At 50.2% G+C, this 18,499-nt stretch overlaps 1 protein-coding gene across 1 annotated transcript in view; it reads right to left on the bottom strand.

Moving 5' to 3' along the window:
* VPS45 (vacuolar protein sorting 45 homolog) overlaps positions 1-18,499 on the bottom strand; it is a 52,121-nt gene that overhangs the window by 24,441 nt on the left and 9,181 nt on the right. The window contains exons 8-13 of the mRNA XM_054011012.1: positions 17,416-17,550; positions 16,900-17,013; positions 15,944-16,111; positions 8,285-8,443; positions 7,094-7,201; positions 6,475-6,596 (exon numbers count right to left, since the gene is read on the bottom strand). Coding sequence (XP_053866987.1) covers positions 6,475-6,596; positions 7,094-7,201; positions 8,285-8,443; positions 15,944-16,111; positions 16,900-17,013; positions 17,416-17,550 — 806 coding nt within the window. The remainder of the gene's footprint in view (positions 1-6,474; positions 6,597-7,093; positions 7,202-8,284; positions 8,444-15,943; positions 16,112-16,899; positions 17,014-17,415; positions 17,551-18,499) is intronic.

The raw sequence follows: 18,499 nt of genomic DNA, 5'->3' as shown, positions 1-18,499 counted from the left end.
AGAAGTGGGGTGCCGCGTCTTCATTTATTCACTCTGATTTAAGGTTTCGCGGGCCAGTCGTACATTTTAACGTTTTTAAAGGTCTCTTTCTAGAAGTCTATAATATATAACTAAACGATAGTTGTAGGTAAAGTAAATAAGGTTTTTAAAATGTTTAAGAAGCTTCATTTAAAATTAAATTAAAATGCAGAGCCCCCTGGACCGGTGGTCAGGATCCGGGCAGTGCGAGTGCCACTGAAAATCAGCTCGCGTGCCGCCTTTGGCGCACGTGCCATAGGTTGCCGACCCCTGGCCTAAGGGATTTACGTCCCCAAATCCCCAACTACCTCCCTTTGGCTCCTTCAGAACGCCCAGCCTGAAACTCGGCATCCCAGCATGCTCCAGGTTTGCTTAGTCACCGCACAGTCACCCTTGTTTCCAAGGCTCCACGCACCACCACCATACAGTGCTTTGAGATCCGCAGATCCCGGGAGGTACAGTAGCCCCAGGCAGGCAGCGAGCCTGCCCTAGCAGTCAGGGCTACGTTACTGTGCAGGAAGTCGATCCCAATGCACGAGGCCGAGAACACACACTATCAGCCTAGCAGCTCCGGCACGGCAGCGCACTGCATTCACTGGAGGGAGCAGCGGGGGCTTACTGCCCAGATGAAGCCCCAGACAGAGGGGTCCGGCATTGGCTGTTCTTGTCCCTGGGTCCAGAGACAATCAGATCTTGGCTGCTTCCAAACAGATTTTTTTTAAAAAATCACCCCAGCAAAGGAGGTACCCAGAATGCATATGAACGTATCAACGCAGCTCATCCTGACATTACTCCTCCGCCCACGCTACCCGTGCAGTAGCTGCAGTGACAGCACTAGCGGTCTTACAAATACATCGGGGAGGTCTAGTCATACTTAACATCATGGCCCAGAAGAGGCAGATCAGAGTCAGGCTGTTTAGCTCTGCAGTTGATACTAACTTGGGAGGAGAGGTGAGGACTGAATTACTTTGATGGTGTCAACCCCTCTACTGCTCCCCCTTCTCTATCGCAACGAACCTAAGCTGATTGAATACCTGGCCCAACCCCCACCTACCTATCATCTCTCATTTGCTATGGTGCCGGCCTCCACTGCCCTTGTTAAATTTTCACACAAGCGAGGAGGGTGCTCCCCCTAAACATCTGCCTTCAAATCCCTCCTCCTCCAACCTCTCTGCCTTGGGGCCTGCTAAAACCTTCACAACAGTTCGGCTGCTGGTGTGCTGAGACCGCTTCCTATTGTCACAGACTAAGATTGTCTCATTGGTTAGTTGTACTCCCCGGTCTGTGGGTCTCCACCCATTTGTGGAGAAGAAAGGACCTTACCCATTCTATGGAATCCTGGTCAGACCAGGTTTCCAAACATGGGGATATTCTTATTCTGAACAGGGCAAATCCTCATTTGAGTGGAGTCCAGGTCACAGAAGCCACCGCAACTGGCACTCCATAGCCCCGCTCTAGCTAACACAGTAAGCTGAACAGCTGCACAGCAAAGCCATTGTCAGACAAAAGTGTGGCAGAATCGAGCCTGACAAGCATTTTAAGAGGAAAGATGGTCTTGTGGGTAAGCTGCTGGGCTGGGACATGTGGGATCGCAGCCCTGCTACAGATGCTCTCTGACCTTGGGCAAGTCACGTCATCTCTCTCGGACTCAGCTCCCCACCTGTAAAACAGGGATAATCATCCTTCCTTTCTCCCACCCTGTGTGTCTTGTCTATTTAGACTGAGAGCCCTTTGGGGAACAGACCGTCTCGGACTACATGCACGTACAGAGTTTAACACAATGGGGCCCTGATCTCAGCTGAAGCGTCTATGAGCTACTGTAATACAAACAATGAGCTTTTGGAGAGCTGTAGCTAGCATGACTCAAGCAGTAGTGTCGATGGGCCTGCATTTGTATGGCAAATAGGAGGAGAATGACATTTAAACAGCAGGAGGAGGAGAGCTGGAAGCGAAAGATTAAGTGGAATCGCTTGGAACCCTGCTCGATGCTTTACAGAGATTCCCCTCCCCCCCTTTGCTGCTAATTTGGACCAGAAGCTTCTCCTCCCCCACAAGAGCATAATATTTATTACGGAAAGACTCGTCCACTCACACGGAGAGGCCTTTAGAAATTCTTCGCCGTTCAAGCGGTTGCCTCCCTTTGATGGTGAAATCCAAAGCGTTTCATCCTGCCCTTTAGCTGAACTCGCGTCAATCACTGTAACGCCGTCCGCTGAAACCACAAGCGGCAACACAGTCTAGTCCTGTTTGCGCTGGGCTGGGTTTCACGGGATTCCCTGACATGTATGATCAATGTTGTCAAGTTTATAATAAGTTTAAGGTGGCTCCTCTCTCAGTTCCTTTGGAACGTTTCAGGATAGATTTTAAGGCCTGATTAATTTTCCATCAGTCTATCTAAGGTACGTCTGTGGCCCCCATGATCCTGGAACCTAAGTACCTCACGATCTAAGATATTTATCCTCTATGGGAGAGCTGGACTGCGATCCCCGTGGTACAGACAGAGTGAGCTGTGTTTATAATTCCTGCACTAGCTCTGATTGAGTGCATGGGCCGCCGGGGCTCGCCACTCAAGCACATCGCTAGGTTCTCGGATGAGACTGGACTTGGGGTGGCTAGCTTGTCCCGCCACCCCACCGACACGTCTATTTTCAGTGCGCTAACTTGATCAGAGCTAGCATGCTTATGTCTCCTTGGGCCGGGAATCATCCCCAGCTTGAAGTGTAGACGTACCCTAAGCGACTTGCCCCAGGTCAGACAGGAGCAGAGAACTGAATGCAGGTCTCCTGAGTCCCAGGCTAGTAGCATAACCACCGGGCCATCTGTACAGTGAGCCCTGGATTTCCAGTGCCCCAGCACCTTAAACTCACTGGGGTACGTTCTCCCCCATCAGTGCCTGCAGCCAGACCATCTAGTGCTCTGAGCCAGCCTCATGAGGCAAGGTGGGCCTGGAACCGGAGATCGGTGCATGAATCTCCAGGGGGCGCTCTGCCCCGAGCCAGGGCTGCTGAACCTCATGCCACAGTGGCACTGGGGGAAAAATACACTGCCACCCTCTGACCTCATCTTGCATTTCTGCTGCCTTCATCCCCATCCTGGGACAATCAGATGCCTTTCCCTTTCCAGCAGCCCCTCCCACAAGCCCCAAAATCCACTGCTGGATTTTTCAAGGAGCATCTGGCATGAGGCAGAGATTTCCTGGCACGTAGACAAACAATTCATCTCTGGTGCCCATAATTCTTTTCTCACTCAGAAATAAAGTGGTTAATGGCCCTGGTTGTCAGGCTGGAATCTGGACGCCTTTCCGGTCTGAAATATGTTTTCACTTGTATCAGCTGGATCGCGACGCCCTGTGGTGGGGCTAAGGAAGGAAGCGAAAGCCGTGCAGGGTGTACCTCCTAGAGCCAGAGAAATTCATGAGCACGTCCTTCCCTCCCACTGAACCTTGGTCCCGAAGTCTGCGTCCCTTCTGTTCTAAAGCAATGTGCAGTTTTAATTTAACCCAGCCTGCCCTGCAACAGCCACCCAATTTGTTGAAAAAGTTTTAGCTCGCAAAATGTGGCAGCTGCTGATAAAAGCTGGCAGGATCCAGCGTGTGAGGGGAGTGATGATCGTTGCAACGCTCTGCCCAGAGGGCAGCTGAGCGCTTCACTGTGCCAACCCACCGGAGCTCATCACCGGGGAGCGAACCTGGGGTATTCAGCATCAGAGGCACAGGTGTCTACTATTGGAGCCAAAGGAATAACTCTAAGCTTGCAGCAATGGTAGGCTCGTATCCTCTAAGCAGATCGTTCATTAGAAGTGGCTTGAACACCCTGAACCAGTATATTATAGAAGCAGAAACTCTGATTTACAGATAACCCCTCCATGCCTTAGTTTCCCTACGTAACTGGTCCAAGAGCTGGGAATAGAAACCAGGTCTCCAGCCTCCCAATCCTGTGCCTTAAACCACAAGGCCATGACTCCCTCTCAGATGTCATTAAATCATTGGAACCTATACCTGCCTTTAATGGCCATATTGACAATGGACCAGCTCAACCCTAAAAGGCCAGACGCATTCTTTTTCAGTTAGGACTACTAGCCAGCTTACTAGCCACACTGGGCAAGGTCAGATTCTCACCAGAAATAACAACCACCAGCTCAGGAGGGCGTTAGCCATTGGGCTCTTTTTGGTTCTCTCCAAATAAGGCCCCGGTGCCTTGGAATGGGGTTAGAGCGCACGGTGACTTCAGCAGATGAACACCCTGGAGGCGTGGGGCAGTGGTCTACGCATCTCATCCAGGCTCTCTAGAAGCACCTGAGTGCAGTACAGCCTAGGCACGTGGCCTAGCAAATACCAGGCTGACAAAGAACAGAGCAGGTCATTTCAAGCCTTCACCCTGCTCAGCCACTCCAGCAGGTTAGAGAGAAGCTGTGTGATCAAGAGCGCGCTCGAGACATTTCCCCGGCAGTTCCAAGGACTCTTGTTCTCTTCGTGCCAAGGCAGAGGAGGGCAGCCGGAGAGGGAGGGAGTGCAGCCGGGTTTGTCCGTCCATCTGTGTGTGTCACCAGTCTGTCCCCATGCCCCTTCATGACTGCACCATCCTGGGAAGAGCGGTACTAAATTCTAACTCTTCTAGCAAGCCTTGACTCCACTGGCCAGAGATCTGATCCATCAGTAGCCGCACAGAAAGCTGGAATAATCACACTTTACACTTGCAATGCTAGCGGCTCTCAAGGGAGGCTCTCGAATATTGCAATGAAGCCTCACCACCACCTTGTGAGCTACGCCAGGCATTCTCCCCAATCTACAGGCAGGGAAATCATAGACGATCAGGGTTGGAAGGGACCTCAGGACGTCATCTAGTCCAATCCCCTGCTCAAAGCAGGACCAACCCCAATGAAATCATCCCAGCCAAGGCTTTGTCAAGCCGGGCCTTAAAAACCTCTAAGGATGGAGATTCCACCACCTCCCTAGGTAACCCATTCCAGTGCTTCACCACCCTCCTAGTGAAAAAGTTTTTCCTAATATCCAACCTAAACCTCCCCCACTGCAACTTGAGACCATTACTCCTTGTTCTGTCATCTGCCACCACTGAGAACAGCCGAGCTCCATCCTCTTTGGAACCCCGCTTTGGGTAACTGAAGGCTGCTATCAAATCCCCTCCCCCCCAACTCTTCTCTTCTGCAGACCAAATAAGCCCAGTTCCCTCAGCCTCTCCTCATAAGCCACGTGCCCCAGCCCCCTAATTATTTTCATTGCCCTCCGCTGGACTCTCTCCAATTTGTCCACATCCCTTCTGTAGTGGGGGGCCCAAAACTGGACACAATACTCCAGGTGTGGCCTCACCAGTGCCGAATAGAGGGGAATAATCACTTCCCTCGATCTGCTGGCAATGCTCCTACAATACAGCCCAAAATGCCATTAGCCTTCTTGGCAACGAGGGCCCACTGCTGACTCATATCCAGCTTCTCGTCCACTGTAATCCCCAGGTCCTTTTCTGCAGAACTGCCACTTAGCCAGTCGGTCCCAGCCTGCAGCAGTGCATGGGATTCTTCCGTCCTAAGTGCAGGACTCTCCACTTGTCCTTGGTGAACCTCATCAGATTTCTTTTAGCCCAATCCTCCCATTTGTCTAGGTCACTCTGGACCCTATCCCTACCCTCCAGCCCCCAGCTTAGTGTCATCCGCGAACCTGCTGAGGATGCAATCCATCCCATCATCCAGATCATTAATGAAGATGTTGAACAAAACCAGCCCCAGAACCGACCCCTGGGGCACTCCGCTTGATACGGCTGCCAACTAGACATTGAACCGTTGATCACTACCCGTTGAGCCCGACGATCTAACCAGCTTTCTATCCACCTTATAGTCCATTCATCCACCCCATACTTCTTTAACTTGCTGGCAAGAATATTCTGGGAGACCGTATCAAAAGCTTTGCTAAAGTCAAGATATATCACGTCCACCGCTTTCCCCATATCCAGTTATCTCGTCATAGAAGGCAATCAGAGTGGTCAGGCATGACTTGCCCTTGGTCAGACACCGAGATGTTAAGCGACTTGCCTATGATCAAACAGCAAGCCAGTGGCAGAGCTGGGAAATAGAGACCAAGTTTCAGTTCCCTGCTTTGCCTCTAGAGAGCGCTGCTCTCTCAAGGCAACTGGAAGGAATCAAACTGACAAACAGGCGAATACTCTTAAAGCAGAGCTACAGGGCAATTCCATGCATGCGGCTGTCTGAAGGCAAAGGGAAAAATATGGGGGGAAGATTTCCAGAAACGCTCAGCAATGGACTAACTCTGCTGTTATTACTTTTACCGTCGATAGGCCAAGACCAAGTGCTATGGAGTCCCCTCCACATCATATAGCGGTCATTAAACAAAACATCACGATGTTTCCTGAGCGTATGGACACGGGTATTAACGATCCCTTGTTTACCCCAAGGGGTTCTCCTGTCCCCAGCCCGCCCCCTCCGTACCTGTCCCGGAGCGTGCTGGGACCCAGGTAGGGGTACTGGCCATCCTTAAGTTTTCCTTTGATGAGCTGATCTAGAGTCTCGTGCAGGAAGGGCTGATGCTGAGTATACACGTTCTCAACGCCCTGCGATACAGAGGGAAAGTGCTTTGAATTCAGATGCCACAAGGCAGGAAGCGGAGAGAGTGGGCCAGCGAAACCACGATCCAGAACCAACAGCAGCCAACAGACGCAGCGATTGTTGGCCCAGACCAACTGCCTCGTGCCCTCGCAGTGCGCTGAGCGCACAAATACTTCAACCTCTGGAAGCCAGGAAAGCCCACCTCGCAACCTTAGCTCCATGCCCAGAGCTGGCAAGAGCCAGTGGAGATTGCTTATTAAAGGGCAGCCCTGGCTGAAATATACACAAGCCGACTAACGGTGCCACTGCCCCCTGGCATTGCCCTCTCATCGACCTGCATGCACTCCATCCGCCCTGCGCTGCGTTAGGGACAGCTCTCGAGTGGTGCTGGCTCTCATGCGACGGCCACACAGCAATGCTACGCGGAGCCCCTGGGGTCCCCTGCATGCTCCCTGTCCTTGTCTGGGCTTTGCCAGGGACCACGTGGCAGAGCTCTTAATACCTTCAGTCCTTTGAGGAACTGCTTGGTGATGGCAACAGCATCCTTGGGGCTGAAGAGATCGCTGCCCCGGACCCGCTTCCCACCGTATTCCACAACCGCTGACACCAGCTGTCCAGAGAGAGAGTGGAGACCGGCGACCAATTAACACGGGGAACTAGCTTCAGGAAGGCTTATGGGGATTGAACATTGATGAAGGTGCTGAAGCGATGCCCAAGGAGCTAAAAGGGACTCCAGCTAGCTCCCACCCGACACACACCATGGAGAGGTGCAGGGAAGTGTCCCCCATATACTCCCAGCAAAGTACCCCTGGCCCTACCTTTGTGGGGTGCCTTCAAAGGGTTAAGAAGAGAGTTTAATCTCCATTGTCTATTCAAGCCACAACTTCTCTGCCAAATGGGGAGCCACCCCCAACCAAGCCTCTCTTGGTGTTGGGTCGGAGACCAGTAGAAATTACAAGCAGAACACCGCAGCAGAGAACCAAATAGGCCCTGGGGCCAGAACTCCTAAGTGGGTTAGCAAATCCAGCCTACACCTGTGAGAGTTCGTACAGCGCCTCGCACAACGGAGCCCAGGCATGGATCAGGGCCCCAGGCACTACTGTAATAAATACGAACAGCAGGGATAGGGATTTTGAGTTGGGTTTGAATTGTTCGAAATGAGTGGTTTACTTGGGAGGTGGGAGTGGAGAGAGGACCTGGGACATGGACTTAGGAGGATGCCGCCAGTCTATAGCTCCATTCTCACAGCGGCTCTCAAAGCGCTTTGCAGACGTCAACCAAGGCCGTTGGGGGCATTTCAAAAGGCAATACCAGGATTGTCCTTCAGAAATTTCCATCTAATTATAAGGCTCTCGTCACCCCAGCATCTGATCACCCATCTGAGCCAGGGGAAGAGTCACCTCGGACGGGGAGAAGTCAGCAGTATCCAGAGAGACGGGGACAAACTCCAGAAGCAGAGACGTTCTCCCAGGTCATTAACTGTATATTTTATAGTAATGTCCAGACCAGGGCCCCGTTGTGCTAGGTGCTGTACAATGTGCGAGGCGGATACGGTGCCCGCCCCAGGAAAGCTCACAATGAAGCTATGACAATTTATACTAGCTGAGGATATACCCCGCCCCCCCCCCGGTGTTTTCCTATCTGCTGCCTATTGTCCCAGTTCTGGAAGAATGGGTTAAACAGCTGCAGCTACCTTCCGATACTTCTCGGAAACCCCTTTGTTCTTGAGGTCCATCATCAGGCCGGGCAGACTGTTGCTGCTGTGTCGCTCATAGTGCAGGGCGTAGAGCATCACCAGCCGCGTGGCATCGAACTCGGTCACCTTGGGATTCTGCAGGAGCCGCCGCACGTTCTGCAATGATAGAAGGGGGTGCCCCGAACGCAGCATTCGAGGGCTGGGTTGTTTTTTGGCCCTGCGCATTAGACCTGCATTTCTAGAGCAATTGGGTAAATCCCGTCTCAAACCTGCTGCGTAAGGACAACAAAGCCGCGTGTGTAGAAGGCAAAGTCTCGGGCAATCTTTGGGCAGGAGGAAGCATGCAGAGGGGAGAGGAGGAGAAAGTGAGAGGGCATCAGAAGTACGTGATAGGAAGAGAAGAGAGGGAGGAAATGAAGCACTAAAGGAAAGATGGTTTTTGCACCAGAGGCAACAAAAACGTACTGCCATCCCGTTTCCAACATTATGTTCCCAGGCAATCCATCGCTTTAGCTGCTACAGGGACATGAAATTGCAAACAGAACGGGAGGTGTCCACTAGGGAGTCTGCCTATTAAGGGCTTGTCTACACTACAAAATGAAGTCAACCTAACTTACGTCAGCAGATGGTCGTGGCAGTAATGACATTGCCTGTGCGTGTGTGTGCGCACACTTTGCTCCTTGTGCCGGTGTTGCGCGGCCCCACCAGGAGCGCTAGTATCGATTGTACTGTCAGCGTGGGGCACTGTGGGAAGGCTCCTGAAAGCCAGTAACAGTTGACGTAGGCAACACAGCAACTGCACTGACACTGCACTGTCCTGAGTGCATCGACTGTGACTCCACGTCGCTTGTGGAGGTGGGATTATTAAATCACTGTCACTGGGCAGTCACGTTGGCGGGAGTGAAATTGAAGTGCAGACACTTCCATAGTTAGGTTGATGTAAGATGCCTTGCGCCATCCTAACTCTGTAGCGTAGGCCAGGCTAAAGATGTGGTCCACGTTATAAAAAGTTTCAGTACCCCTGCTGTATCCCACTAGCTCAGTGGCCCCCAAACTGTGGGGCATTCCCCCCTACGGGGACACAGCAGGGCCTGGGCCAGCCCCCATGGGAGGGTGAGGCATGCCACCCAGCCCCGCTCTGCCCCCAGCTCTGCTCCGGCCCCACCCCTGGCCCTGCCCCAGCTCCAGCCTCAGGCCCCACTCCCGGCCATGACTGCGGCTCTGCTCCCAGCTGTGGTCCTGCTCCCAGATCCCAACCGTGGCTCCTCGGGGGCCCAGACAGATTCCATTATGGGTAAAAGGGGGGGGGGACCATTGCATTAGCTGCCTAGGGGGTTGAGATGGGCAATTATATTCTGTGCAAATTGGCCTTTGACCAGGATCTACCAGCCCAATGTTATTCCTTCCCATTACAAGAAACAGCACCATTACTTCTCTCCTCCCCCCCCCCCCCAATCAGTGTGCACTTGCTGTCGGACTCTGCAAAGTTGTACAGTCGAGATAACGGTGCAAACAGCGCAGCCAAGTTGGCAGAAGCTTAAGGGAGCATGGGGACGAATAAACCTCTTAACTCTCTCCTTTGTGCTGGATGCCAGAGAACAGGCGTCAAGGACTGAACGAGCCTGCAGTCCTCCTGTTAGGGGCTGATAGCTTCTGGAGGATCCTCCAGACACTACAAATCTGCCACAGATTCAAAAGAAAAGCCAGCCTGTGTCAGCTCAAAGGCACAGAAACGAAGGAGGCTCCGTCTTTGTGATGAACTAGAGAACGTGGTCTCACCTCCTAAAGGGAAAGGCCAGACCTCCGAGTGTTCTAGCCCTTGCTAAGGCGCTATGGGATATCCCCCAGAATGCACTAGCGCAGACACAGTCAGGCAAAGCGGAAGCACAAATCTGGTTGAGTCGAATTGCAAACGGGTTCCCGTCTTCGGACACAAGTTGCTGTAACTGGATTAGGTGGCAGCCATGAAAACGTAGGAGGAAATCCTGGATCCACTGAAGTCAACAGCAAAACTGCGGTTCATGTCAATGGGCTTTCGCCCGCAGCATGGATCCTGCAGGGATGTTTGCTTGTGGATTTTGGATCCCTGGCTGGGTGCGTAGTGACAACGTCCATGTAAGAAAGTGGGCAGCAGATGAAACAGAAAAGCAATTGTCCACTCAGGAGAAAATGGGATTCAAAAGCTTCCAGGCAGTCGTCTCTTCAAAAGACTCATGTACAATGTCACACTTACTAAGAGACCAGGACAGGAATAACCGAAACGTACTGTACTCCAGGGGCCTAGGGCGCAAGTGAAATTAGCCATTGCTGAAGTGACATTAGAGGGAGAACAATTCCTTCTTTCTTTGGTGCACTGGGTTATTCTTCATCGTTTCTGTGGCCTTTCCCCTACGCTACCAGTAGGAGACTGTGACAGAGAACAGCCTGGGGCAACGCAGCTAAAGATATACCGATCACAGGCATTTCCATGTTAAAAAAAAAAAGTCAACTGAATGGTTTGCACGTATTTATTTTCTGGCAGCTCCACAAAGGTCCAGTCAGGCACTGGCTGTACCATAATCTCCTTTAGCCAAGTGGCCGCAGCACACTCCAGGAGAGCTTGTGCAGTGGAAGTTGGAGCAATACTCTGAAAGGTTTCTCAGGTGTGCAGTTCATAATGCAGCTGCCCCATTGCTCGTAAAGGTGCATCTCGGTCCTGCCAGGATTAGGGCCAAGGGGGGATTCCATTAATGGTAGAACATTAAGAGGTGAGACCTATATTTTCACGAGTGGGCCTTGATTCCAAGTGCCACCTAGGCATAGATTTTTCAAAGGCGCCAAGAGCCTGCAGCTCCGGTTGGCTTCCATTGGAACTGCTCAGCCCTGGGATACAAATGGCTCTATCCGTCTGAAGATGGGCACCCAAACACTGAAGCATCCTTGATTAGAGGCCACTTTACAAAAAAAAAAAAAAAAAAAAAAAAAATCACAGCAGATCTTCCAAAGAGTGCATCTGTTGTCAGAAAACACGGCATGTTCTTTGTGTGCGCTCAGGCCCTAAGTTCTCAGTTACAATAAACCCCGTTTACACCACTCTGAGTGCATCAAGGGTTCTTAGGGTGGGTGCACCTCACCCTTTGCACTCACCTTGAATCCCTTTCATACTATGGAAGTAAAACCCATTTATTCATGTTGGGATATTGGTGACATCATAGCAGAATTTTCAGAAGCTTTCTCAACCTGATGGTGACTTCAAAACCCTTCCAGCGTGATCTGCCCGCACACCACCTATCCACCTCCTCGCTGGTCGTCCCACCACCATTCCTTCCATGCTAACTTTCTCAAGGTTATTTCCATTTCTAGGCCCCATGTGACCAAAGTACACTAGTTTGCGCCTCTTCATTTCCAACAGCAGGATCAGCTTCTCTCCAATAATGCTTCTAACAAGCTTTCATCTTGTTCTGAGTCCAGAAGATATGCACAAGATACCACATCTCAAAGGTTTACATTTCTTCTTGCCAGCAGCATTAATTCCCTCATAATCCCTTCACACTGCCATGGCGGTATAAATGGATTTTAGTGCAAGTCCTTGTCTACACACAAAACATTATGCCATCTTAACTGTAGCAGTATAGTTAAAACAGTATATTCCCCTAGCGGGGCCCAGTTACACCAATATAAATGTGCTTATACCAGTACAGCTTATTCTCACATGGGAATGAAAACCAGTTATCCTGCTATAAGGCATTTTTATTGTGGAGCTCTTTGCCAGAGGATGTTGTGAAGGCCAAGACACTAACAGGGTTCAAAAAAGAACTCGATACATTCATGGAGGATAGGTCCATCAATGGCTATTAGCCAGGATGGGCAGGGATGGTGTCCCTAGCCTCTGTTTGCCAGAATGGGCGACAGGGGATGGATCACTTGATGATCACCTGTTCTGTTCATTCCCTCTGGGGCACCTGGCATTGGCCACTGTGGGAAGACAGGATATTGGGCTAGATGGACCTTTAGTCTGATCCAGTGTGGTTGCTATTATGTTCTTATACCGGTGTACCTGCATCCACAGTAAGGGCTGTGGCAGTATAACTCTCTTGGCGGGAGGAGGGGAAACAACTGTACACACACTTCTAACCAACGTAGTTACGCTGATACAAAAACTGTGTGTAGACAAGACAGAGGCGAGAACTGGGCTCTTAGCATCTGTGTTTTCCAGCCCCATCATTGCTACCTAACAAGTTCTTACTCCCATTTCCCCTGCAAGGGCTGATATGGCTACAAGAGAGGAAGATGGAGTCTCTTCTGCCTCCTCCATCACGGAGCGCATCACCAGTTAACAGGATTTATTTTGCATTTTTTGTTAGCACTACGTGCTAGGCACTTTGCAGAATCTCTGTTACTACTGATGTGAGAGGCTGAAAGATGGCAGCAGGTGCATGTGGTGCTGGCAATAAGAATTTAAACACTGATTTATAAACAGCTTCTAGATCACGTTTGCTCCATGAGACAGCATAAGCCAAGGACTCCAAGGGGGTGTTTTAGCAAGTCCCTTTTATGGCTAAGACGCCACATTAGTACATCCTTATCAGAACACAGCAAATGAACACAAATCAACCAGATTCACAGCTGGCATAAATCTGCATTGACTTCAACCGCATGATGCTGATTTACGCCAGCAACACGGCTATGCTGGGCTCTGTACGTGCACATCCGAGGCTCTGGCCTACAGATTAGACTATCTGGACAGCTAATATCACATAGCCACCCTCTTGGAGCACTGACCACCACAGATTAGAAAGAAATGCCTTTCAAATTCTTTGCAAATGCTGATCGCTAACGTAATACTTTCCTACTGTGGGACAGCATTCATCACACTATAGAGCTTTCCTTTTACTGAAATCTCTTTTTGAAAGTCACATTTTCAGTACATAGATCGGCAGCGTTTTAAAAACGATAAATACGGAGTCTGTGGCTGCATTCTGTGTGTGTCATAACACAGTCACCCTCAGGAAAAAAACAAACCAGCAGCATTGTTTAGTCAACAGCCTCAACAGATCATTATTGACGTACTGTCAGATTCTGGGGCAGGTCATGGAATTATATGAGCCATCAAGGGGTCAGAGCATCAGTCTACACACTCAGCTGTCAAACAGAAGTCCCTTTTCAAGGCTTTCTGAGCCTTTTGCCAAAGAAATCCTTTATTTAAGCAGCTCCATCCTGTGTAAAAAACACCCAAACCCAAAATAAGGGCAGGACTGACAGGCAAGGGCTTTTCCCAAACACAATCTGATCACAATTGGATTTCATGTTTTAGATGGTTGATTCTTTTCAGTTTCAAAGCTGTAAGGCCGGTTCATTCTTTCAGTGACATAGTCATAAATTACGAAGTTTGTTAATGCGATTTTACCAGTACTGTGTGTACAGGGAAGAGTGGCAGAGACACACTAGCCCTATAGTTTTGCTCCATTTAGGCTGGTTTCAAATATAAAGAAGAGGAATTGGGATTTTACAACATCGAACAGGAATAAAAATGCTTGGGATTTTTTTGGTGAATGTTAATCATAGTAATGTAGAGCTGGAAGGAACCTCGAGAGGTCATCTAGTCCAGCTCCATGTGCTGAGGCAGGACCAAGTAAACCTAGACCGTCCCTGCAGGGGTTTGTCGAACCTGTTCTTTAAAACCTCCAGGGATGGGGATTCCACAACCTCCCTTGGACGTCTGTTCCACAGCTGAACTAGCCTGGGAGTTTTTTTCCTAATATAATCTAAATTCCTAACTTAAATCTCCCTTGCTGCAGATTAAGCCCACTACTTCTGGTCTTCTCCTCAGGAGACATGGAGAACAATTGATCACTGTCTTCTTGAGAAGTCTTCAAATATGTTAAGGACTGTTATCAGGTCTCCCTCAGTCTTCTCTTCTCAAGACTAAACATGTCTAGTTTTCTTTAATCTTTCTTCAGAGATCAAGTTTTCTAAACCTTTTCTCATTTCTGTGGCTCTCCTCTGGACTCTCTCCAGTTTGTCCACATCCCTCTTACAGAGCGGCGCCCAGAACTGGACACAGTACTCCAGCTGAGACTTCACCAGTGCCGAGCAGAGTGGGACAATGACCTCCCGCAGCTTACATACAACACTCCCACTAATACACCCCAGAATATTAGCCTTTTCCACAACAGCATCACATTTTTGACTTGTATTCAATTTGTGATGCACTATAATCCCCAGGTCCTTTTCAGTGGTACTTCCAACTAGCCAATTATTCCCTATTTGTAGCTGTGCATTTCATTTTTTTTTCTCTCTAAGTGTAGTATTTTGCACTTATCTGTACTGAATTTCAGACCAATTCTCCAATTTGTTAATGAAAAATCTCTTGATTTTGTCTTAAGTCATTTCCTTGTGGCTTTGGAAACCCAAACACAGAAGCATGGTGCTAGTCCAGGGGAATCAATGCAACTGACTAAGGTCCCAATTCTGTAGCTGGACCCCATAGACCACGTGCAGCCTCATGGACACCACTGGCGCTTTTCATGGACAGAGGGTTCCACCCAAATGGGAGTTCATTGTGTCATAGAGGCCTGCGAATCCTACTGTGAAACTGACTAATCTAGTCACCTGCAAAATGTGTGCGCGCGCAGGTGTTCACTCGCGCAGAGCTCATTGCATGATCCCGGCCTGCAAACCACAACGTGAAACCAACCAGTCTAGTTAGGTCAAAGTACCACGCATACCTACAGTGCTATAGAAGCAATCTCGGTTTCACATGTGAAGGCGAGTGAAGTGCAAAATGCGAGCAAACAGCCCAAATGAGGAAAAGAAAACGGTCAGAATCCTTTCTATTCTAATCATCCTCATCCTCTGGAGTATTAGTAACCCAGGGAAGGACTGCTACTGACAGCGTCCCTTTTTAATCAACTGTATGCACGGGGCATTCATCAGTTGACTAATTTTAAGTCAAGGCAACTGACACTTCTCTCACCACCTGCTTTACGTGAACATAGCAAATCAGACATGCCCTTGCTCACCACTTAGCAACTGTCTCAAAAGGAGCTCAGAAGCGACCCCCAGGGATTGAGAAATAACATTCTTGCCTCTAGCCTAGTAAATCTGACGTGGGACTCGCACTCCAAAAATATACATGCCCAATAAGGACGCTTGGGCATAGCTGTCACAGAGTGAACACCAATAGGAATAGTTGGAGCGCTAGCAAAATCAACCCAAGTCCCCCAGCAAAGCACCCCTACTAGCGTCTGTAAGCACCAAAGGTCCCACCATAGAGGGATGCTCAAATTTCATCCGACCGATGGCTGCACTGGCAACTTGCCATGAGACGGGGACCGCGCATGATGAACAGACAGGCTAAGGATAGTTGTATTCCAGGGTCCTACTCTTCAGGCATGATTCAGACGCTCCCCAAATATAGCAGAGCATGTTCGGCTGATTGGGGCTTGCAAACTGTGACAACCATTTGTGTTAGTTATCATTACTCAGGATTCATTCCCGTCTGAATTATATGGATGGTCGTGGAGAAGCTAGTTCTACCATCCGAGGTCCCAGCCCCGTAGGCTCCACGTGCACAACTCCCACTGACGTTAGCACTAGTTCCACAAGCAGAAGGGCTGCAGGATCCACCCTGCTGGAAACAGATAAAGGAGGTTTGGTTTCTGGGCTTTGGGTTACCTGGTGAGCACTGGAGTGGTCATTCTGGCAGGCCAGTTCCTGCTCGACCTCCGACACCTCCAGCAGGTTCCGCTCGCTGGCCAGCCGGGAGAGCTCCCCCACCACAGTCACATGCTTCGATACCGTGCCCGACATCTTCTTGAACTGCGGGTAGTTCTCCACGAACGCCTGCAACGGGGAAGTTGAAACTCAAACCTCTTGAAAACGGCGAGCAGAATATAGTAACCAAGACTTGCACCGGGTTTACATCAGTGCATTTCCACTGGCTTCAGTGGAACTTACCTCCTGATGTACACCGGCCTGATGAGATCAGTGCTGCAGGGCGGGTACTCCCGGTCTCCCCAGAGAACCTCTGCATGGTGTGCCCTGCAGGGGGAGCTCTGCAGCTGGAAGGAATCTTTACAGGGAGCAGCTGCTCTCAGCAGCTCACTCTCTTGGCGTCCGGAGGGTTTCCTAGTGGAAATCCACCCAGGTGTTGCTGCTACTTCAAATCCTGAACCCTGGCAGACTGGGGGCTGGAGAAGCCCCCATTGCATGGTTCATTGGAGGTGGGTGGCTGTGCTGAAGAGGATCTTATTAAGCAGGGAGGAGGGTGCAGGCGCAGAGTACTGGGATAAAAACAAGGAGTCTGGTGGCACCTTAGACTACAGATTTATTTGGGCATAAGCTTTCGTGGGTAAAAACCTCACTTCTTCGGATGCATAGTACTGGGAGTTATTTGTGTTGCAGTAGCACCTAGAAACCCTAGTCCTTGACCAGGGCCCCGTTGTGCAAGGGCTGTACAAACCAACACAGCCCAGAGAGACGGCTTCCACCCCCAGGAGCCTACATGCCACAGAAGACTGAGTCACCAGTATCAGGGCACGAAGCAGGGATGTGGTAAATGCTGGTGATTTGCAATGTCCTGCAGTGAATTGTTTCTAAGATGCCTGCTCAATCTCATACATCCTCTTTACCTTCATGTCCGCTATGGACTCCAGCTTCTGCTGCTCCTTCGGTTTCCTCCGCTGGAAATCCTCCATTAGGTTCTTGATATTGCTCCCGATCTCTGCAAAGTTCAGGTACATGTTCTGTGGACGACAGACAGGGGGATGGTAGGGAAGGCGGCTCCCAGGAGAGCGGGTCTCTTTGGAAATCACCGCCCCCAGCTCCCAAAGCTCTAAGAGGGTCTATTGCATACTCCCATGCTGCGCTCTGAGGGCGAGCGACGAGCTCTGGGATACAAAATGGTTTCATTTAGGCAATATGAATGGGCACTAAAGCCCGCCTGGGACACTGCTTGCTTATAATTATGAATTTACCTGGGACGTCGGTCATCATCATCATCATCTACAAATGGGGAAACTGAGGCACAGAGCAGGGACAGATCCTGCCCAAGGTCACATAGCGACTCAGTGGCAGAATCAGGACTAGAACCCCCAATTTAGACCGCCTGAGAGCTCTCCCTCCCATCACAGCACCCAGCTACCTACGTTGGCGTAAAACTCGTCGTTCTCAGCAGACAGAACCACCTCCCTGAGATCCTTGCTGATGCCGGGTACTCGAGAGAGGTCGATTCGGTTGTTGTTAATCCCCAGCAGCTCATGGACCATGGCCTGGTACGTCCACTAAGAAGGGTTGGAGGGTGGGGGGGAAGGAGAGACAAACATTTGACTTAATTCACAACCAATTTAAATCAAGACTAAAATATAATGGACCTAATTTGTATTTACAGTAAGGCCCCTTTATACCACTCTGACATATAAGGGCCCACCTCCATGGCAGCTGGGAGCGGGCTGTTAGCTCGTGTAGACGTACCTGTTCTAGCTGCGCTCTAGCCAGCTTGCTAAAAATTGCAGTGAGGACGCTGCGACGTGGGAGGCAGGGTGCTGCAGCCCGCGCTGAGGCCTGTCCCATGGCACTCGCTCACTGCTATTTTTAGCGAGCTAGCAAGAGTAGAGCTAGCATGGAACGTCTACACGAGCAGCCATGCGCAAGTAATCGGACCCCAAGGGGACCCTTAAAGTGAATTATGGTTGTACCTACTTTAAAGCACCTCTGCACTGCCAGAGACGTAGCGTAAATGAGAATCAAGACCAACGTTTTTTAAAACAAAACTGACAACATTCCCGATGCCTTACACCTTGTAAACTGGAAACTCCCCAGGCCGACTGCCAGCATCTTGTAACAGATATCACATTTATTATTGCTGGTAAGTTAGCACCTTGGGCCCCCGATCCAGGATCAGGGCCCCATTGTACTGACACCCAGGAACACAGTCACGGCTCCAGATAGCTTGTTGTATTTGTATTCAAAAGCAACCCATGTACAGCAAAGTAAAGACACCAAGACGTGACAATGGGGGATTAATATTCCTGTTGGAACCCATTTGCTTACTACTGTCATCTCTGCCCGTGAACAGGAGTGTATTTTTGGCTGCAGAGCCACTGCTGTTACAAGCTGTACCGTCTCCCGCTTGTTCTTCTGCAGGATGAGGAGGAGGAGGAGGAGGAATGTGTGGTTTTGGAGATCAGTGCGTTATATATTTAGCCCGAGAAGCCTAATGTTATCGGAAGG

The sequence above is a fragment of the Malaclemys terrapin genome, chromosome 21, assembly GCF_027887155.1.
Source record: "Malaclemys terrapin pileata isolate rMalTer1 chromosome 21, rMalTer1.hap1, whole genome shotgun sequence".
NCBI classification, from domain to species: Eukaryota; Metazoa; Chordata; order Testudines; family Emydidae; genus Malaclemys; species Malaclemys terrapin.
Note: the sequence above shows the minus strand (reverse complement) of the source record. Positions and strands in the feature narration are given on the sequence as shown.